Source organism: Carcharodon carcharias, chromosome 1 (genome assembly GCF_017639515.1).
Source record: "Carcharodon carcharias isolate sCarCar2 chromosome 1, sCarCar2.pri, whole genome shotgun sequence".
Taxonomy (NCBI): Eukaryota; Metazoa; Chordata; class Chondrichthyes; order Lamniformes; family Lamnidae; genus Carcharodon; species Carcharodon carcharias.
Window position 1 is genome coordinate 49,730,827 of NC_054467.1, and position 23,455 is coordinate 49,754,281.

The window sequence follows — 23,455 nt, forward strand, 5'->3', positions numbered from 1 at the left end:
CTTACTCCTCCTTACATCAGTTGCCTTGGCTGTGCTCCTACAAAGCCATCCTTAAGTCCAAGAACTGGTATATTTGGAACACATCCAAGTTTGCAATTGTTTGGCAAATTCATGCCAAATTTATGGCAGGAGTTCGCTGGGATAGTCAAGTTTCATGACTTTTTTTAGAAGCAACTGCAAATCATTCAAAAACAAACACATCTAATAGATAAATAATATTTGCTAAGTATTGACTGAAGCCATGAATTTGAAGTCAAGTAAATATGTTTGTGCCAAATTTGTTTAAATTTGTTCTCATAGTAACTCTACACTTGACACTGAGCTATTCAATATATTAAACCTCCTATTGACACAAAAGGTTCCTGCAAAGATTAAAAACAACTTGCTTACTATGTGCATCTGTGAGCCTTACTTATTCAGAGTGAATGAGATGTTTGATGTTGAGTGCGGTTAGCTGTCAACATAATTTATGTTATAGATTTGGACCTTTTTTTCATCTTTTTTTTATAACTGTGCAATTATGTTGCAAAAACAAATTTCAGTGACATGTTACAAATTTTGTCTTTATTAAACTCTCCCCCTACAGCACTGTAAAAAGTTTGCTTTCCTGACCAGTGATAACTGATTCAAAAATGCATTGTTATAAAATTTCTTAATGCTGTTCAGTACTTATTAGCTAATAGCATTTGGTTATTTTGTACAAAATTACTAAATAGACTAAATAAATTAAATATTACAAAGATATGATAAGAATTAAAAACTATTAACTCATGTCAAATTCAATACAATTCTTATTTTCTAACAAATGTAGTCAGGAGAGCAATCAAATTATTTGAAATTTGCACTGATGCTGCAGAGTATCCACTATGAAAGAGCAGTTCCAATTCTTCAGAAAATTTATAGCATGGTAATGCTAATTGATGGTAACTGTAGGTCAAGGTTGTTAGTTGTTAATATGCATGCCTTTAGTTTATGTGGGCATTATCAGGCTATTTTGTCTGTGTGGTGCACTAAAAGGTTGCAAATTGTAGAAAATGTTAATGAACTGTGTAAGAAAATCTTGAGCAGCTTATAACTTCACCAGCGCTTTAAAAAATGTGTTAAAACCATAATAATGGACGACTTCTGTGTTAATTTCTATAATATGCAACTTATGTGATGCCATTTTAATTTTCACAGTGTGCCTGAACATCTTTCAGTTATCACTTGTGCATTGAGGCTATCATATGAGCCATGAAATGACCATTTCTAACAAGAGAGAGTCCAACCGTCTCCCCCCGATATTCAATGGCATTACCATCACTGAATCCCCCACTATCAACATCCTGGGGGTTACCATTGACCAGAATCTGAACAGGACCATCCAAATAAACACCGTGGCTACAAGAGCAGATCAGAGGCTGGGAATTATGAGGCGAGTAACTCACCTCCTCACTCCCTAAAGCCTGTCGACCCTCTACAAGGCACAAGACAGGAGTGTGATGGAATACTTTCCACTTGCCTGGATGACTGCAGCTCCCACAACACTCAAGAAGCTGGACGCCATCCAGAACAAAGAGGCCTGCTTGATTGGCACTCCATCCAGCACCTTCAACATTCACCTCCACCAGCGACACATAGTGGCAGGAATGTGTACTGACGAGTTAGACTAACTACAAAGATGCCATGCAGCAATTCACCTAGACTCCTTCTACAGCACCTTCCAAACCTGTGAACTCTGCCACTTAGAAGGACAAGGGCAGCAGATGTACGGGAAGGCCACCATCTGCAAGTTCCCCTCCAATTCATGCACCATTCTGACTTGGAAATATATCGCCGTCCTTTCATTGTCACTGGGTCAAAATCCTAGGACTCCTTTTCTAACAGCAGTGTGGGTATATCTACACCACATGGACTGTAGCGGTTCAAGAAGGTGGCTCACCATTATCGGCTCAAGGGCAATTAGGGATAGGCAATAAATGCTGGTCTTCCCAATGCTGCCCACATCCGATGAAAGATTAAAAAAAGAAATGCATGTTGGTATATTGTATTTGGAAGACACCTGACAACTCTACGTGCCTCAGGAGCAATGGCTTGTACTTGCTGTTTGACTGCCTGCTCCTCATCACTGCTCGTCTCCAAATCTGTTTAACTCAACCCCATCTCCACATTTGTCTTCCCTTGCCTCCAGAAGGGATGCCCTGGCTGCCTGGAACCCCCTGCAATGCTCCTTTTAGGTTACTCCTCCCCAAGTACTCCACTGCCTGCAAAACTATCTCTCTGTAACCTGTGCACACTGCTAGATACGGTGGGGCACTGTCTGAGCAGTTCCCTGAGCCATTCCCCTTCAATGCACTGGTGTTAAATTGACCTAACTGCCTCTTGTGACTGGCTCCCCACTGTGATGCCACATCCTTTTTGTGTAAATGGTCCCTTTGCAGGCAATCAAACATAACTTCCTGCCCTTTAACTGGCTGTGACATGCCTCATGGAATTATTGAACCACCATGTTCGGGCAACTATGCTGGCATACAGGTCCTGATATCTCAAGGTGGGACCCCATCAGAGAGCTGGCACGCTGCGTTGGGTTCCAATTTTGCACCCCCATCCACCTTTGGTTTCGATTCTTCCAAGGATTGAAAATTCTGCCCCAGACTTCAACTATTGATGAGAAAGAGGTTTTTACAGACATTAGGAGGCAAAGTCATAGTGTTGGAGATGGGCAAACAAGAAGACAAGTACCAGATGAAAATGCGTCAGGGGATTTTATTTCTCCTCTTACTGTATTCTTGATTTATCGTCAGTGACAATCATATTACTGCTCCTGAAACTGTCCTGTGGGGTGGAATTTGACGGTCTCCCATCCGGGAGTAGATTGACAGGTGTGGGGGTTGTAAAATTAGGTGCCATGATGGTGGCACCATGCCCAGTGTTTACCCACCTCCACTGGTACTTTATCAGTGGCAGGTGAAGCGTTGGACAGCCGCCCACTCTTGGCGTCAATTGAGGCCCATAAGTAGCCGTTAAGTCTCCCACTTGCGCTAGTATTTTACCTGCATTGGGAGATGTCCATACCTCATGTTGCAAGTTGAGGGGGTGAGGAAAGGCTCCTTCCTGTTTGGGCACCCTGTGTCCAATGGAGGCTCCCCATGACTACAATACTCCAACACCCTTCAAGCTCCCCCCACCCTCTCGAACCTGGTACACCATCCCAATTGCTGAGTTTGCCAGATTGGTCTCCAGTCCCAGCTGAAGACCTCAACTGGCCTTCTCATCCAGCTCCATTGATGATTATGGTTGTGTATTGCATGTAGTCCTAGCAGCTGGGACTAGAGAGCTGCCAGGCATTCAGTTGACTCACAGCTCCCACAGGTGGGACTTTTTCCTAGCTGGGGATGGATGTCTTCCCTAGACCAATTAACAGCTCGACAACCGTAAATCGGCTCCAAGTGAGCCAGCCAAGCAGCGGTAGGCTCGCCCCAAACTTTTATAGGGGTGCAGGGCCACCGCCTCCATGTAAAATTCAGCTCTACTCTTAGAAAACCATTCTTCAATCCCCAGCCCCCTACCCTTCTAGATGTGTTGCAGTACCAGGAACACATAGGTCCTCATTAAAGAGTAATGCAATACTTGACAGACAGACCTTTATTCAATCTATGGCTCCTGAACACCAGCTGAGAAATATCCATCCCAGGGGAGGCACAGATAGGTGCACTGTGGGCACCTAGGGCATGATTCAGAAAGAACTGGCAGTAGCATGTGAAGAGAATGATAATACCAGCTGGATGGGAGGAAGCCCTAGTTTTCCACAAAAGAGCATTGAAATGTGCAACTCAAGGATATTTGCAAAATAAATGATGCTTTCAGGTCATCAAGTGTGGCTGCAAGCACTGAGGGTTGTTTGGGACAATATACTGCACTTGACAGCTCAGCTGGAGTTCACTAGCTACTATGAAGAGCACTCTGGAGAATTGCAATCCATCCTGGAGTATGTTGCAACTCCAGGGACTTATCCATTGGAGGCTTTCATGGCAATTGCTCTAAGGGTAGTTTTGTGATTTCTATACACATGCTCAGCTTACTGCCATAGATGCCACAGGTACCAGAGTGGAGAGATTGTTCCTGGTTTGAATAGGTTTAATGAACAGTTGCAGACAAGCATCTTATATATTTTTCTTGATTTCAGTGGGACCATTCTTGTTGATAGGCGGTGAGCAGTTTCACGGGCTGCTGGAAATGACACTGAAATGTCAGTTTCAGTCAATCTGACAAAATGGCTCAGGAGCCAATCTACCATCATCCCCGAAACACATTACAGAGCTCCAAACTTGTGCTAAACATAAATGGAAATTGAGATTTAAGATCTTAGCTTTTCAGGCTAGTTACACACTCTTCTAATACTATAATTAATTGCCATTACTTGAAGCATGAAACAAGTGTGACCATTCTGGCGTTAAGCCTAAAATGTTGGTCAATGCAGGAGGACAGGATTCAGTGTTCAATTAAAAAACACTCTGAACTGGTGGTGCAGTTTGAAAAGGGGACTTAGGTTATATTAGTTACATACAGGAATCATCTACAATGTGATAATGATGGAGAGACTTTGATGACCTTGATTTATGCTGGTATTCAGAAGAAATTACTAAAACAAGTTGAGCCAACTGCAGTGATTAAGGCAAGGAACAGTGTCCCTGGAAGTTGCAGGCACTTAAAAGTGTTTCTAGCCTCCAACCTCTTTTGAAACAAAACAGGTTGTGACATATGTATTTTCATGAAACTATTATAATCACTGCTTTTCTGAACTTTGCTCTTTTTCTCCTGAATTCTACATACATCATCCTATATTCTTTCACTGCCTGCTAAAACTTCACAACATTAAAATCAACACTCCACAAGCTCAGGTAAATTTTCAGACTCTGCTCTTCAAGCATGGGAGCAAGGACTAGTCAGAGAGCAACATGTCTCACTCAAATTACCTGAACATTACTAAATAATTTCAGTGCTTTGAAAATTAGTCTATATACGTGTGTGCATGCTATTTCCAGGGATGACGTTCCTTCAAAATTATATGGTTGTCCATGTTCGATTCTTCCACCTGTACTCCAGTTCAGTGAGACTCTGCTGTACAAATGGAGTCTTCAGAAATTATCTGATTGTCTTTTACTCTAATTGAAATTTCCTTTCTCAATAAAACTTCTGATCACATTCTGTTTGTTATTCCTCTGCAAACTTCAGCTCTTTTAAACCCAAACTTGGAATCACCAAATTACTTCAATTACTTTATAAAATACTCTCTTTTAACTTTTCCAATCTTGGTAGTGACCTGTACTATGTGACTTGGCCTTCACCTAATATGTTTGCCAACTTATATTTGAGATCTGAAATCTTCACGTGGTTGTGCGAGGAACATGAAGATGGAATACAAGGTAGGGGCTGGGACTGAGTGTCACTTTTGAGATTGTATTTGAGCTAAAACAGTAACACTGTTGTGGGAGGTATTAGCATTGTGTCATCAGCAAAGTGTTTTGGTCTGGTGAACAATGGTTGGAATCATCTGTTTTGAAGTTTATGTTTGGAGGTGGGCACGGAGGTGCGAATGATTCCCGCTGGTGGGGGGTGGGGGTGGGATGGCTGAACATGTGTGATCTTGTATTGTTCAGCTCATTACTTCTGATCCATGCAAAGCATGGTGAAGCATGTGGAGGGGTCGGGCAGGAAGTCAACACCCCGCCGTTTCCTGGGCTCGAAGATTTGAGTGCCATATTTAAAAGCACTTGGACAGCCTCCTTCCCTTCCCCCTTTAGCCTCCCAAGTCCAGTCTCCACTCCCCGCTTCCGCCCAACCCGCTCCTTCCAGCCTTCGCACAGCTTGCACTACCAGCGCTAATATGTGTGAAGCTATGAACGGTCTACAAGGAGGCAAAAGCAGGGTCTGCTGACCACAAAGTCATGGGAGAAGTAAAGCTCACCAGGTACATGCCACTTATATACAATCGTGAAAGTAAATGTTCTAATTTCCTGCTGGCGGGGAACTTAATTTGGAGGGGGAACTTAATTCCGGCAAGGTGGCCTTTTAATAAGATAAAAACAAAAAAACTGCGGATGCTGGAAATCCAAAACAAAAACAGAATTACCTGGAAAAACTCAGCAGGTCTGGCAGCATCGGTGGAGAAGAAAAGAGTTGACGTTTCGAGTCCTCATGACCCTTCGACAGAACTTGAGTTCGAGTCCAGGAAAGAGCTGAAATATAAGCTGGTTTAAGGTGTGTGTGTGGGGGGCGGAGAGATAGAGAGACAGAGAGGTGGAGGGGGTTGGTGTGGTTGTAGCGACAAACAAGCAGTGATAGAAGCAGATCATCAAAAGATGTCAACAACAATACTACAATAGAACACATAGGTGTTAAAGTTAAAGTTGGTGATATTATCTAAACGAATGTGCTAATTAAGAATGGATGGTAGGGCACTCAAGGTATAGCTCTAGTGGGTTTTTTTTTTTATTTTTTTTATTTTTTTTTTTAATTTTATATAATGGAAATAGGTGGGAAAAGGAAAATCTTTATAATTTATTGGGAAAAAAAAAAAGAAGGGGGAAACAGAAAGGGGGTGGGGATGGGGGAGGGGACTCACGACCTAAAGTTGTTGAATTCAATATTCAGTCCGGAAGGCTGTAAAGTCCCTAGTCGGAAGATGAGGTGTTGTTCCTCCAGTTTGCGTTGGGCTTCACTGGAACAATGCAGCAAGCCAAGGACAGACATGTGGGCAAGAGAGCAGGGTGGAGTGTTAAAATGGCAAGCGACAGGGAGGTTTGGGTCATTCTTGCGGACAGACCGCAGGTGTTCTGCAAAGCGGTCGCCCAGTTTACGTTTGGTCTCTCCAATGTAGAGGAGACCACATTGGGAGCAACGAATGCAGTAGACTAAGTTGGCGGAAATGCAAGTGAAATGCTGCTTCACTTGAAAGGAGTGTTTGGGTCCTTGGACGGTGAGGAGAGAGGAAGTGAAGGGGCAGGTGTTGCATCTTTTGCGTGGGCAAGGGGTTGTGCCATAGGAGGGGGTTGAGGAGTAGGGGGAGATGGAGGAGTGGACCAGGGTGTCCCGGAGGGAGCAATCCCTACGGAATGCCGATAAGGGGGGTGAAGGGAAGATGTGTTTGGTAGTGGCATCATGCTGGAGTTGGCGGAAATGGCGGAGGATGATCCTTTGAATGCGGAGGCTGGTGGGGTGATAAGTGAGGACAAGGGGGACCCTATCATGTTTCTGGGAGGGAGGAGAAGGAGTGAGGACGGATGCGCGGGAGATGGGCCGGACACGGTTGAGGGCCCTGTCAACGACCGTGGGTGGAAAACCTCGGTTAAGGAAGAAGGAGGACATGTCAGAGGAACTGTTTTTGAATGTAGCATCATCGGAACAGATGCGACGGAGGCGAAGGAACTGAGAGAATGGGATGGAGTCCTTACAGGAAGTGGGGTGTGAGGAGCTGTAGTCGAGATAGCTGTGGGTGTCGGTGGGTTTGTAATGGATATTGGTGGACAGTCTATCACCAGAGATTGAGACAGAGAGGTCAAGGAAGGGAAGGGAAGTGTCAGAGATGGACCACGTGAAAATGATGGAGGGGTGGAGATTGGAAGCAAAATTAATAAATTTTTCCAAGTCCTGACGAGAGCATGAAGCAGCACCGAAATAATCATCGATGTACCGGAGAAAGAGTTGTGGAAGGGGGCCGGAGTAGGACTGCAACAAGGAATGTTCCACATACCCCATAAAGAGACAGGCATAGCTGGGGCCCATGCGGGTACCCATAGCCACACCTTTTATTTGGAGGAAGTGAGAGGAGTTGAAGGAGAAATTGTTCAGCGTGAGAACAAGTTCAGCCAGACGGAGGAGAGTAGTGGTGGATGGGGATTGTTCGGGCCTCTGTTCGAGGAAGAAGCTAAGGGCCCTCAGACCATCCTGGTGGGGGATGGAGGTGTAGAGGGATTGGACGTCCATGGTGAAGAGGAAGCGGTAGGGGCCAGGGAACTGGAAATTGTTGATGTGACGTAAGGTGTCAGAGGAATCACGGATGTAGGTGGGAAGGGACTGGACAAGGGGAGAGAGAAGGGAGTCAAGATAACGAGAAATGAGTTCTGTGGGGCAGGAGCAAGCTGAGACGATCGGTCTACCGGGGCAGTTCTGTTTGTGGATTTTGGGTAGGAGATAGAAGCGGGCCGTCCGAGGTTGGGCAACTATCAGGTTGGAAGCTGTGGGAGGGAGATCCCCTCCCACAGCTTCCAACCTGATAGTTGCCCAACCTCGGACGGCCCGCTTCTATCTCCTACCCAAAATCCACAAACAGAACTGCCCCGGTAGACCGATCGTCTCAGCTTGCTCCTGCCCCACAGAACTCATTTCTCGTTATCTTGACTCCCTTCTCTCTCCCCTTGTCCAGTCCCTTCCCACCTACATCCGTGATTCCTCTGACACCTTACGTCACATCAACAATTTCCAGTTCCCTGGCCCCTACCGCTTCCTCTTCACCATGGACGTCCAATCCCTCTACACCTCCATCCCCCACCAGGATGGTCTGAGGGCCCTTAGCTTCTTCCTCGAACAGAGGCCCGAACAATCCCCATCCACCACTACTCTCCTCCGTCTGGCTGAACTTGTTCTCACGCTGAACAATTTCTCCTTCAACTCCTCTCACTTCCTCCAAATAAAAGGTGTGGCTATGGGTACCCGCATGGGCCCCAGCTATGCCTGTCTCTTTATGGGGTATGTGGAACATTCCTTGTTGCAGTCCTACTCCGGCCCCCTTCCACAACTCTTTCTCCGGTACATCGATGATTATTTCGGTGCTGCTTCATGCTCTCGTCAGGACTTGGAAAAATTTATTAATTTTGCTTCCAATCTCCACCCCTCCATCATTTTCACGTGGTCCATCTCTGACACTTCCCTTCCCTTCCTTGACCTCTCTGTCTCAATCTCTGGTGATAGACTGTCCACCAATATCCATTACAAACCCACCGACACCCACAGCTATCTCGACTACAGCTCCTCACACCCCACTTCCTGTAAGGACTCCATCCCATTCTCTCAGTTCCTTCGCCTCCGTCGCATCTGTTCCGATGATGCTACATTCAAAAACAGTTCCTCTGACATGTCCTCCTTCTTCCTTAACCGAGGTTTTCCACCCACGGTCGTTGACAGGGCCCTCAACCGTGTCCGGCCCATCTCCCGCGCATCCGTCCTCACTCCTTCTCCTCCCTCCCAGAAACATGATAGGGTCCCCCTTGTCCTCACTTATCACCCCACCAGCCTCCGCATTCAAAGGATCATCCTCCGCCATTTCCGCCAACTCCAGCATGATGCCACTACCAAACACATCTTCCCTTCACCCCCCTTATCGGCATTCCGTAGGGATTGCTCCCTCCGGGACACCCTGGTCCACTCCTCCATCACCCCCTACTCCTCAACCCCCTCCTATGGCACAACCCCTTGCCCACGCAAAAGATGCAACACCTGCCCCTTCACTTCCTCTCTCCTCACCGTCCAAGGACCCAAACACTCCTTTCAAGTGAAGCAGCATTTCACTTGCATTTCCGCCAACTTAGTCTACTGCATTCGTTGCTCCCAATGTGGTCTCCTCTACATTGGAGAGACCAAACGTAAACTGGGCGACCGCTTTGCAGAACACCTGCGGTCTGTCCGCAAGAATGACCCAAACCTCCCTGTCGCTTGCCATTTTAACACTCCACCCTGCTCTCTTGCCCACATGTCTGTCCTTGGCTTGCTGCATTGTTCCAGTGAAGCCCAACGCAAACTGGAGGAACAACACCTCATCTTCCGACTAGGGACTTTACAGCCTTCCGGACTGAATATTGAATTCAACAACTTTAGGTCGTGAGTCCCCTCCCCCATCCCCACCCCCTTTCTGTTTCCCCCTTCTTTTTTTTTTTTTCCCAATAAATTATAAAGATTTTCCTTTTCCCACCTATTTCCATTATATAAAATTAAAAAAAAAAAACCCACTAGAGCTATACCTTGAGTGCCCTACCATCCATTCTTAATTAGCACATTCGTTTAGATAATATCACCAACTTTAACTTTAACACCTATGTGTTCTATTGTAGTATTGTTGTTGACATCTTTTGATGATCTGCTTCTATCACTGCTTGTTTGTCGCTACAACCACACCAACCCCCTCCACCTCTCTGTCTCTCTATCTCTCCGCCCCCCACACACACACCTTAAACCAGCTTATATTTCAGCTCTTTCCTGGACTCGAACTCAAGTTCTGTCGAAGGGTCATGAGGACTCGAAACGTCGACTCTTTTCTTCTCCACCGATGCTGCCAGACCTGCTGAGTTTTTCCAGGTAATTCTGTTTTTGTTTTGGCCTTTTAATAAGGATAGATAACATGCTAATGCATGCAAATATGCTTCCCCACATTGCTCGTCGGGAAGCTCAACCTGCCTTTAACCCACCTTTAAAGTCCTGAGAACAGAATTCCGACAGTTCATTGGGATACGTTGGGATAGTGATTTTTAGCCTTACGTCAAATTAAGCTCCTCTGCCCACCATGTTTCCTGCTGCTTGTGCAAGGTTCTGCCCAATGATTGAAAAAATGTGCCAAAACGGTGAGCAACTAATGCCAGAACAAAATAATTTTAATACAGTTACAATCACTAGATTTAAAGCCGCATTTCCCAACATCATTCTTATGAGTAATATCTAAAATTAAAATTCTTACATCTCAATATGGATAGAATTAAATAATTTTCACATGGAAGAGTTTGCACTGAAACAGTCACAAATTATACCCATCACAATTTAACATGCAGCTGAGATAAGAACAGATTACTTTCTGTTACCAGAGGCTATCTTTATCAAGCACTAATTTCAATAGACTGAACACTCCCTTTAAATGATCCTATAGTAGATTCATTTGATGATATCATCAAACCATCAAAGCAAATAGTTTCTATTGGTTACAGATGTTCATACATTAATGGTAACAGATGGCTGCGTAAAACTTCTTTCCAAATAGTTTTCAGGATGCTGGAGGATTTTTGTTATAATACGGTGGATGCCTTTTTGTATCAGGTTCAGATTCGATTTACAGATCAGAATACGTAAGCTCCCTGGCAAATTCACACAGCAAAATGGGCAGAATACACCATGGGCAGAATGTTCCCCCCATTGGGAACCAGGGGGTGCGCTGTCATTTTACATTGGCAAGTCAATTAAGGCCCGCCCAGACTGACGTCTGCCAGGAAGCGCTATTCCCTCAACCGAGAGTGCGCTCTTTTGCGCACTCAACTCCCTGAGGCTAAGTGCTGCCTCAGGGAGATCAGCGCCAAATTTAAAAATGATAAATGTTGAGAAATAAAATTTCCCTGACATGTCCCCTCATGTGACACTGTCAGATCAGTTGGGACATGCCCATCACTTTCAATCAAACTTTTATTAAATTTTTAAAAACCTACATAAAGCCTCATCCTGCCTGTGGAAGAGGTTTCATGCTTTTTATGAAGCCCGCCAGGGCTCCCGGCTTGCCCGCCAACCTTAAGATTGGATGGGCAGGTCCATTAATTATTTCAATTACTTTTTGAATGGCCTCAATCGGCCGTTGACAGGTCGGCGGGCGCACGGATGATTCGGCTGCGCCCCCACCGACTGAAAATTGAAATGACGTGGGGTGACGTGGGGTCCCCGCTCGCCGATCTCAATATCCTGGCCCATGTCTGGGTGTAATATTCATGTAACAAGAATGAATGTAATAGACATTTGGAATTTCCTGCATAAGAGAAAGATTGAAGGAAGTTACTATAGGTAAAGTGGGCATTAGGCCAACAAAAGGTAAGAGTTTGAACAAAGAGTAAAAATTGGTACTGTTAATGATCTTGGAATTACTCATTATTCATATTATCTATAGGAACTTAATAGGAATGACTGTGAGCTTTCATAATAGATAAGTTAAAATATTAACGAGTGATATAAAAATGAGAAAAATGGCTCTTATCAGTGATATCCTGAAATGATCTTCCTTGAGAAAAAGAAATATCTAATTAAGTCATCAATAGGTACAAAATTATTTGTTATAATAATGCCTTATTGTACCATGATGTTTTTAAGTGGAAGCTACACTTAATCTAAAATACCATGTGATGTGAAACACTTGACCTACAGCTTAATGAAAACACTAACATCCAAAGCAAACGATTTAATTTAACTTAATTTAATTACAATAATCTAAATAAGAATTGTAAAACTCTAGCTGGGGCAAGCTCACAGCACAATCTTGTCTGATAATTGAATGCATTGCTCTAAGATTAACTTCAGAAATACTAAGCGCATGTTTGTTACAGAGTTGGTTAGATTTAAGCCAACATTTTGTTTTTATGATTTTCAGAGATAAGATTCTTTTGAAGGAGGTGCAACTGGAAATATTCATAAGTTTCAAAATGCAAATGTTACAAAACAAGTCAATGGCCTTCCAGGGGCATTTGGAAACTTCATAAAACAACAACACTGGGCCACTAAACTGGTTCGAAATCTCATGCTAATCAGTGATTCTTCAACATATTAGTTAAAATAAAGCAGATGCACCTATGCCTGACGAATATTATACTTACTAAGTTCCATTGAATCAGAATGCATTTTTATAGCTAGAGTTCTGGACGATGCAGATAGTGTTGGTAAAGAACCAGCTAATAATTTCACAACGTTCACAAGATAATGCAAGATATCTTTAAAAAGACATTCAAGTGGAATAAAGCCCTTCCTAATAATGAGCAGAAAATAAGATGCAGTTACTAGAAACACTAACCACTGACAAATACTCAATTAATAATTTGGCATTATACTGCTTATCTTACAAAAAGCTAAATTCTATTAACCCAAGAGCAACAAGCTTTTCTATGAGTTGTTCTTGCATTTGTTCATCAGTGGGATTCCCTCCTTGAACAAAAATATTCAATCAGTTTACGTAATATTTTTATGGCAAAAAGTCATGCTTTGAATAGCAAAAGGGTTCTCCCAATCTCCTGTAGCAGTTCAGCGAGAGTTAAGTAGAATTCTTGAAGAAATGGCACAGAGTTACGATTTGGAGTCATAAGCCAGAAGGAGGCAATTTGGCCCATTGAGTCCATGCTGGCTCTCAATCAGAAAAATTGAGTCTCATTCCTCTGACCTAACCCTATAGCCCCCCAAGTTTATTTGCTTCAAGTGCACATTGAATTTCCTTTGGAAATTATTCAACTTCTTCACTTCAGCCACCCTCATAGGCAGCGCGATCCAGGTCATTACCACTCACTGCATTAAAAAGTTCTTCCTCTCATGCTCCCTGCGTATCTTGCTCAAAACCATAAATCTGTGTCTCCTAGCCTTTCTGCCATCAGCTAATGAGAACAGTTTTCCTTTGTCTATCTTATTTAAATGTGTCATTATCTTGTGCACCTCTGTCAAATCTCCCCTCAATCTCCTCTGCTTGAAAGAGAGCAACTCCAGCTTCTCCAACCTCATCCCTGGAACCATTCTGGTAAATCTCCTCTACACCCTCTCAAGGACAATCACATCCATTCTAAGGTGTGGTGACCAGAACTGGAGACGATACTCGAGTTGGGCCTAGCCAGGGCTTTATGGGATGTGACATACCACCATAAATATTACGGCAGGTGGAAATGCAGTTGGCTACAGATGGGCTCCTGACTTTTAGCATTTTAACCCCTTGCTCAGCTTTGTGCTGCCCACTGGGGATGGTGGGGCTTCAACTTGAGGACGTTAATTCTAACAGATGTCAACTGGGCTCTATTGGAGTACTTCCTCTTCTGAGTCAGCAGGTTGTGTATTCAATCCCATCTCCAGTGACATGTTCAGAGTTTGCTACATTGTTGGAAGAGACAATAAGCCCAAGATCAAATGGTACTATTCAATGAAAACAGGAAGGTGATCTGGATAATACTCATCCCACAACCAACATTATCAAAACAAAACAAAAAAATGCTGGGCATCCATGTCATTGCAATTTATGAGATCCAGCTGTTTGCAGAATGGATATCACATTTTTGCTACAAAACAATACTGATGGTACTTCAAAATATTTCAACATTTGTGGTAAAACGTTACACAAATGTAGTTTCTATTTCATGCATTAAAGAGTATCAAACATCTCTGCTGTACTGTATTAGGTTGGCTAGGGGAGCAGCTAGCTCTGGAGCACAACTCTTTAGTATGATTGCAAGAATGTTGTCAGGGCCCAGTGCCTTTGCAGTATCCAATGCATTCAGCTGTTTCTTGATATCACATGGAGTGAGCCAAATTGGCTGAAGACTGGCATCTGTGATGTATCATTTGGCACTTCTGGCTGAAGATGGTAAGATGGAATTTAAGCGTGCATCTGAATTTCCAATATTGATTCTTACAGGATAAGCAGGAAGCATGAATTTTGACATTTACTCCTTGTGGATTTTCAAACAGAGGTCTATGAACCAGAGCAGGTTCAACAAGATTTTCAGATTCTACCTCAGGCCAGCCAATACAATCTGTGAGCTAAGAATTGTATATGCTTTGTGTTTTTGATGTCCGTTGGCATGCTGGCATATTGTTTCTGATGTACATTAATAAAATATGCATATTGTAGTATTGTTTTGCTTTGTATAGCTACTGTTGTCTTTCAGAAGTTAGCAGAGAGTTCCCAGAGTCATGTAAATGTTTGCAAGGGCAAGTTAGAAAAGTTTTAACTCAGCTAGGATAATGACCTTAAAGACAAAATATAATCGAAACCACAAAATGTGAGGAAAAGTGTAAACAAACTGAAGAGCAAGTCTCTCAGTTTCTTACCTGTAGCGTGCTAATGTGAACGGGGGTGCCTGTTCCATTTACAGTATTCTTAGAGGATGGCTTGACCCAGTTTCCACATCCTTTCCCTTCAGCTGCAATGGCCTGCTCTTTGGCCTTCAGTTTTTTTTGGATTCGAGCCCTTTCAGCTTCTATTTTTTTTGGACTGTTCAGCATGACCTGCACAACAGCATATTCTACAAGGGATGCAAACCCAAAGAGGAGACAAGCAATCAACCAGATATCCAGAGCTTTCACGTAGGAAACCTTGGGCAACTCTGCAGCAAGAGACATGCACTCAGAGGACAAGTTGAGCACTGAGAAGATACCTGTGAGAAACAAACATGTATGTTAACATCAATACTTTAAAATACAAAGGTGGATTTAAATGTAAGCACTTGCGTTAATTAAACGAATCTCTTTTTAGCACTCATCATGGACCAGGAGGAGCAGGAAGTACACCTGCTCCACCCCACTGCCCAACTCCCCAGTACCACACTGAAGCCCTTAGCCACTCCAGCCTCGATTACAGCTCTGATCTTCTGCTTCCCTCGGTCACAAACTGGGGGCCTCTCGCTATGTGTCCTACCATTGCTACCACTAGCCCCCAGGCTGTCAATATATCCAGCCATTGGATGGAAGTATATCCAAAATTAATCAAATTTATTTCCCGCTATCAAGCTCACCTGCACATTCCCAGTGTCCCTGTTAAATCTCGGGCCTCTGAAACAGGTTCCAACATGCCCCCTTTTACATGCCCTTTAAAATATCATCGGCCCTGCAGTTCCAGTTGGAACCACATGGAACAGTATAATTGCCAAGCCCTTTGTGTTCCTGAGTATGGCTGCTCATATTCTTGGTTGAGCACAGAAATCCATTAGTCTGTTAGAACACCAGAGCACCAGAGAAGACGTTGCTTGATTGACAGCTCTGGCTCTCTGATCGCTGCTGTCAATTGCACAATGTTTATTTACACCAGATTAAGAAATTTCAAGTGTTTGTAGTTTCAGTTATTAAAACTTTAAAGGGTTTGGTACGATTGACACTTTTATTGCCCTGTAGTTAAAGGACCTTTTTAACATTATGGAAAATTGTGAATGAATGACTGCTTTTTGAAACTTTTTTTCACATACCCTAATGTCCCTATAGGTTTTATTGGTTCTTTACAGTGTATAGTGGGTCAATGGGTATGGAAGTGCCATGGCTTAACATAGGAGCCATGAGGGGCCATGGGGAGTGGGTGGAGGGGCATACCTTGGCATAGAGGGCATGAGGGACCATAAAGGTTATTGGGGGGGGGCATACTTTGGCATGGGGGGGCATGAAGGTGATCTTTGGAACTTACCTTTTAAAAGGTCTCTTGTGCAGTCTATGGTTCTTGACATCTCTGAGGTGCTGTGAACTATAACTCATTGAAAAGCTAGCCTGAGTCCACAAAAATTGCAGAGGACTAGGACTTGCCTATTCCCGCATGGAGCCACCCAGGTTGAAAGTTGAAAGTGCAGCTTTCTGTTAATCCAGTCTAAAATTACTTTTCCAAAAGAAGTATAAAAAGAGACTTCTGGAACACAGTGTTGGTTAGGGAGGAGGCAGACATTTGTAATGTTGCATTCTATAAGTTTAGTAATAAGTAAAAGATTGGCATCTGGTTTCCTATTGCACCTACTGGTTTCAGAATGAATAACCTAATGGGTATCAAATAAAATTGTGGATGCTCTCATTTTTGTTTTAGCTGGCTTCTTCCAAAATAAATTCATAAGCGCAAAAAACAAAATGACCAATCATCACTTATCATTTTTAAACAACAACGACTTGCATTTATATAGTGCCTTTGACCTGGTAAAACATAGTAAAATCTCCCATGGCACTTAAGGCAACTAAATTGTATCTAATAACGTAAGTGACAAATAATTCATTTACAGAACAGGATATATGGATCCTATGTGTTCTATTTCAGAAAGCCAGTTGGTGAAAAATAGAACTACAGCCAATCTTTACATACTTTTATAATTATTTACAGAGTAACACATTACAAGCAAACACCTCTTAAACCAACAACCACAGTTTTAGTCCATAATGATTTTTCTGGGGTTGAAATGCATGCTCAGGTCGTGTCAACAATCTGCATACAACTAACCATAATTGATATATGAATAAAACTATGTTGTACCTTGATCAAAAATACAGGGTCTCCACCTAATTTCAGCAGGTAGTCCCAACTTGCCCTGATTTTTGCTGACAACTTTGAACTAAACTAGCACTTTCTGGGACTCCTAACTCAATTCCTGCCAGCAACTCTCATAGACAGAACAAACAATGAAAAGAATGAATGTTGCAGTTGACAATACAAGTATTTTCAATTTGAAAACACTGGACAGAATGCACAAAATGTACAAATGCAGGAAAGTTCCGTTAATTCTTTATAAATCACAGGTGAGACCTCAGCTAGAGCATTGTGTCTAACTTTGGGCATCATACTTTAGAAAGAATGTCAAGGCCATGGACAGGATGCAGAGGAGATTTATCAGAATTGTACCAGTGATGAGGAGTTTCCGTTTTAAGAGATTAAAGAAATGAGGATTGTTCCCCTTAGAGCAGAGAAATTAAAGACCGATGTAATAGCTGAATTCAAAATTGTGAGTGGTTTTGATAGAGCAGCTAAGGAGAAACTGCATCCATTGGCAGGAGGGTCCATGAGACCATAAGACATAGGCGCAAAAATTAGGCTTTTCGGCCCATCAAGTCTGCTCCACCATTCAATCATGGCTGATAAGTTTCTCAACCCCAATCTCCCACCTTCTCCCCGTAACCTTGGATCCCCTTACCAATCAAGAACCTATCTATCTTGGTCTTAAATACACTCAATGACCTGGCCTCCACAGCCTTCTGTGGCAATGAATTCCATAGATTCACCACTCTCTGGCTAAAGAAGTTTCTCCTCATCTCTGTTCTAAAAGGTCTTCCCTTTACTCTGAGGCTGTACCCTTGGGTCCTAGTCTCTCCTACTAATGGAAACATTTTCCCCATGTCCACTCTATCCAGGCCTTTCAGTATTCTGTAAGTTTCAGTCAGATCCCCCCTCATCCTTCTAAACTTCATCGAGTATAGACCCAGAGTCCTCAAACGTTCCTCATATGTTAAGCCTTTCATTCCTGGGATCATTCTCGTGAACCTCCTCTGGACCCTCTCCAGGGCCAGCACATCCTTCCTGAGATACGGCGCCCAAAATTGCTCACAATATTCTAAATGTGGTCTGACCAGAGCCTTATAAAGCATCAGCAGCACATCCCTGCTTTTATATTCTAGTCCTCTCGAAATAAATGCCAACATTGCATTTGCCTTCCTAATTACCGACTCAACCTGCAAGTTAACCTTAAAAGAATCCTGGACTAGGACTCCCAAGTCCCTTTGCACTCCAGTTTTCTGAATTCTCTCCCCATTTAGAAAATAGTCTATGTCTCTATTCTTCCTACCAAAGTGCATGACCTCACACTTGCCCACATTGTATTCCATCTGCTACTCCTTTGCCCATTCTCCTAACCTGTCCAAATCCTTCTGCAGCCTCCCCACCTCCTCAATACTACCTGTCCTCCACCTATCTTTGTATTATCTGCAAACATAGCCAGGATGCCCTCAGTTCCTTCATCTAGGTCATTAATGTATAAAGTGACAAGTTGTGGGCCTAACACTGACCCTTGCGGAACTCCACTAGTCACCGGCTGCCATCCTGAGAAGGACCCCCTTATCCCCACTCTCTGCCTCCTACCAGACAGCCAATCTTCTATCCATGCTAGTATCTTGCCTCTAACACCATGGGCTCTTATCTTACTGAGCAGTCTCCTGTGCGGCACCTTGTCAAAGGCCTTCTGGAAGTCCAAGTAGATAACATCCATTGGCTCTCCTTTGTCTAACCTACTCGTTACCTCCTCAAAGAATTCTAACAGATTTGTCAGGCATGACCTCCCCTTGATGAAACCATGCTGACTTTGCCTTATTTTACCATGCACTTCCAAGTATTCTGAAATTGCATCCTTAATAATGGACTCTAAGCTCTTATCAACGACTGAGGTCATGTAATTTCCTGTCTTTTGCCTCACTCCCTTCTTAAACGGGGGGCTACATTAGCGATTTTCCAGTCCTCTGGGAACCTCCCTGACTCCAGTGATTCCTGAAAGATCACCACTAACGCCTCCACTATCTCTTCAGCTATCTCCTTCAGAACTCTGGGGTGTAATCCATCTGATCCAGGTGACTTATCCACCTTCAGACCTTTCAATTTTCCTAGCACCTTCTCCTTGGTAATGGCCACCATACTCACCTCTGCCCCCCAACTCTCTTGAACTTTGGGGATTTTACTTGTGTCTTCCACCGTGAAGACTGACGCAAAGTACCTATTCAGTTCCTCCGCTATTTCTTTGTTCCCCACTACTACTTCTCCAGCGTCATTTTCCAGAGGCCCAATGTCCACTTTTGCCTCTCTCTTGCCCTTTATATATCTAAAAAGCTCTTGCAATCTTTTTTATATTACTGGCTAGTTTACCCCCATATTTAATCTTCTCCCTCCTTAATTATTTTTTAGTTGTCATCGGTTGGTCTTTGTAGGCTTCCCAATCTCCCCTGGTTTCCCACTGCTCTTTGCCGCATTGTATGCTTTCTCTTTAGCTTTTATGCTGTCCCTGACTTCCCTTGTCAGCCATGGTTGCCTCGTCCTCCCTTTAGTATGCTTCTTCTTCCTAGGGATGAATTTTTGCTGTGTCTTCCAAATTACTCCCAGAAACTCCTACCATTGCTGTTCCACTGTCTTTCCTGCTAGGTTCATCTCCCAGTCCATTCTGGCCATCTCCTCACTCATGCCTCTGTAGTTGCCTTTATTCAACTGTAATACCGTTACATCTGATTCCAGCTTTTTCCTCTCAAATTGCAGGGTAAATTCTATCATATTATGGTCACTTCCTCCTAAGGGTTGGTAACTAGGAGATACTAGGAGATCAATGGTTAATATGACTGGCAAAAATGACAGGATGATGAGGAGAATTATTTTTACTCAGAGAGTTGTTATGACCTAGAATGTAATGATTGAAAGACTGGTGGAAGCAGATTCAGTGATAACTATCAAAAGAGAATTAGACCACCACTTAAAAAGGAACAAAAAATGTACAGCTATGGGGTAAGAGCAGAGGAGTGAAACTAATTGCACAGCTCTTCCAGAGAGTGACACAGGCATGATGAGCTGAACGGCCTCCTTCTGTGCCATATTATTCTATGATTTTAATTTTATGTTGTATGGAAGTGAAAGCTTTCAGTGTTAACTTTTAAAGATGTGAATTAAATCAATGAAATACTTTCACAATGGAATTACTAAATTTATGGCTGACTTTGTCGCTGCAACTTTATTCATTTCTGTGTAAGCTTTTACATCTCTTTTGCATATCTTTAGAAATGTAATATGTTTCAGGTAAATTCCAGTGTTGATGGTTCAACTCATTGGCCATCAATGGTTAAGTTTCAGCAATTTTTTGCCAAGCCAATAGATGAGAAGCAATGATATAGTTCACCTCAGACGGTACGGAAAATTAGTAGCATCAACCATACCAGATGGAACGGCATCTCGTCCTGGCTAATTGTGATTAGCACTGACAATGAAAATGGAAACATCTGAAGTTGAAATCATCCTACTTGCCAATAAAACAACAGTGGCTGTGTACACATTAAAAATAATTCAATCACCATGAAGTGTTTGGACATTCTCAGGTTGTGAAAGATAATATACAAATGAAAGGTTCCTCCTCCTTCCTATCTCACAATTGGAGGGGAAGGTTTGATGAGGTAAGCAGGTAAGTGGAATGTGAAAACACAAAGTGGAAAATGATAACTTAGGCACAAGTGTAACAAAAAAAGGTTCTGCAAACCTTTATTTTAGGAATACACTAAGTTTTTCAAAAGCAATTGAAAACAAAGTTATACACAAAAGCCACTTGTTTTTTGATATTGTATTTGTGAATCTCAGCATTTTTTGCCAATTTTAATCTGCATTCCCTGGACTGTTCCTGTTCCAGTTTCTTACATTTTTACATAGCCTCAGCATTTTATTTGCTTTTTTTATGGCTTAATTCACTACTTTTATAGATGTGTGTATCGGTACCCCAATCATTTCTCTATTTCTCTAACCCATTTATTTTCCACTTAGTATGTGGCCTTCTTATTCTTCTTATCAAAATGTTCTGCCTTACATTTATCAACATTGAAGTTAATTTGCCAATTATGAGGCCATTTTGCAAGTTTATTCATGTTTTCCCATATTTTATTACAGCCCTCCTCTGCAGTTGCCACACCCACCAATTTGGTGTCATTCACAAGTTTTGAAATTGCACCTCCAATTCCCAAGCCCAAATCAGTTACGCAAATGATGGACAACAGTGGTCCCAGAGCCCACCCTTGCAGAGCACCACTTCCCACCTTTTGCCAGTCTGGGGAGCAACCTTTGGCCATGACTCAGTTTTCTGTTTTGTTGCCAGTTTTCTATTCATTCTGCTACTTGTCTCCTGACTCCGCATGCTCTGACCCTCATCATGAATGTTTGGTCAAGTTGAGGCAGATAGAGCCAATTCAGCAACATGATTGTAAAGTGCAGCCCAGCATGAACTGTGCTTCTGGCTGACTTCATGCTCAGCAAGGGGCCCAGGTCCGTGCAAGGCTAGCACGATGTACAGCTAGCCTGCAATTCTTAAAGGCAGCCTGTCCCTCTTAAAATGATTGTTCCAGGGGTCATATGGAGATCTATGTGGCCTCTCTCAGTCAGCAGCCTATCTCTACATAAAGGAGGTCACGGATGCCATGTACCATCAGGCTAGCTAATATATCAAGTTCACAACAGACCAGGCCAGTCAGGCCTAGAAGGCAGTCAGCTTTGGGCCATGGTTAGGTTTCCCCAGGCACAGGAGGTCACTGACTGTACACATGCAGCCATAAGGGCTCTTCATAGCAGCCAGGCACCTTATGAACGGGAAGGGCTTTCATTTGCTCAGTGTTGTGCATGACCACCATAAGTGCTTCATGTAGGTGCAAAGTTTCCAGGAAGCTGCCAGGATTACTACATCCTTAGATAGTCCTAACTGCCTCATCTCTTCAAGCCACATGAGCGTCTTCATGGCTGGATCCTTGGGGGACAAGGGATATATACTGAAAATATGCTTCTGACCCCTGTAATCTATCCCAAATCACAGGTAGAAAACAAATATAACCACAGCCAAATGAGAACAAGGGCCACATTGAGCAAGCATTGGCCTATTGAAGATAAGGTTTTGATGCCACAAAGGATGAGGGAGCCCTGCAAAATGCACTCTCAAGGTAATCCTGTACATTGTCATTTATTGTGCAATACACATCCTCAAGGGTATCCCCTGCATTATTGTTGTTTACTGTGCATTGCACAACCTGGCGTTACAGAGGGGAGTAGCATTGGAGCCAGCAGAAGACACTGAGTGAGCCATGTCCTCAGTGGAGGAAGATGTTCACAAGACACATCAAGAGATTCCACCTGATGAACGTGGTGCTGGGGGGCCCAGACAACAGGGGATTGGCACACATGGCAAGGAGATATCTAACTCTCTCATCAGCCGGTGTTTCACTTGAGCACAAGCAGAAGGGGATGATGAGACAACACATTCCCTCTCAGAGACTGGTGTCATTGACCTGTAATTGGAAGGCCTTATAATCTATATGTTCCTCTGACTGCAATGTACACAGGCCATCATAAAAACACGTGCTCAAGTACCTTGCATTTATAGAACATATGGTCAGTGGTTTAAAGATCTGTACAAAGCCAAATGCTGTATGGGAATAAATGTACAAATCATTTGTTAGTGGTTCAACAACATTCTCTTGAACTGATGGAAATTTAAGTATGTGTGTGAAATATCAACATCACCCTGTTAACCCCAGTGCTAGCCCAAGCATCTAGGTACATGCTCACAGAAATGTCTACACAGTGCTCCCCCATGCCTTAAGTTGATGTGGTACAGGCTGTTGCCTTTCTTGCTCCAGTTCATTAGATGGCCATGGTCTTTTTCCTCTGGGTGCATGGGCCCTAAAGGAGCCCCGCATCTCTAGGTCAACCTGCATCTGTGCTGGAGAATGTCATCAGAGCAGTGTGTGTGAAGGTGAAAGGAACTGAGGGTGTTTGGAGCTCCATGGTCTGAAGTCTGCCCTTCCTCTGACCTTTGAAGCTTCACATTAACTCCTGTGACTGCCTGCAGTGGTTGGTCAGCTGGTGATGGGGAGATACGTGCCTGGCTCATCCCACTCACTCATTACACTACTGTGATCATAGGTAAGGCTATGCTCTAGAGGTAGCCTCGCAACCCGCATCGAGTCAGCGCTGTGGTCCATGTGTCTCTCCATGAGGCTTGCCACTCTCCCAATGGAGGACACCATGCATTCACATGCTAGAGATATGGAGACACTCATCATGAATAGACTCCTCCATTGGTTGAGTTGGGGCTTCACTGCCTCATCTCCTCACACATATGTTGCATGAACTGGAGCCTTTGCCCCTTGGCTGATAACACCCAGGGCTCATCATTTGCATGGAGCTGAGCTTTGCTGGATCTTTCCTCACTCCTCCGAAAGGGATTCACCACAACTGTTACTGTCTCTGCTACCT

At 43.4% G+C, this 23,455-nt stretch overlaps 1 protein-coding gene across 1 annotated transcript in view; it reads right to left on the reverse strand.

Annotated features, from left to right (window-relative positions):
- Positions 1-23,455, reverse strand: part of glrbb (glycine receptor, beta b) — a 218,111-nt gene that overhangs the window by 42,160 nt on the left and 152,496 nt on the right. Inside the window, exon 9 of the mRNA XM_041190631.1 lies at positions 14,797-15,122. Coding sequence (XP_041046565.1) covers positions 14,797-15,122 — 326 coding nt within the window. The remainder of the gene's footprint in view (positions 1-14,796; positions 15,123-23,455) is intronic.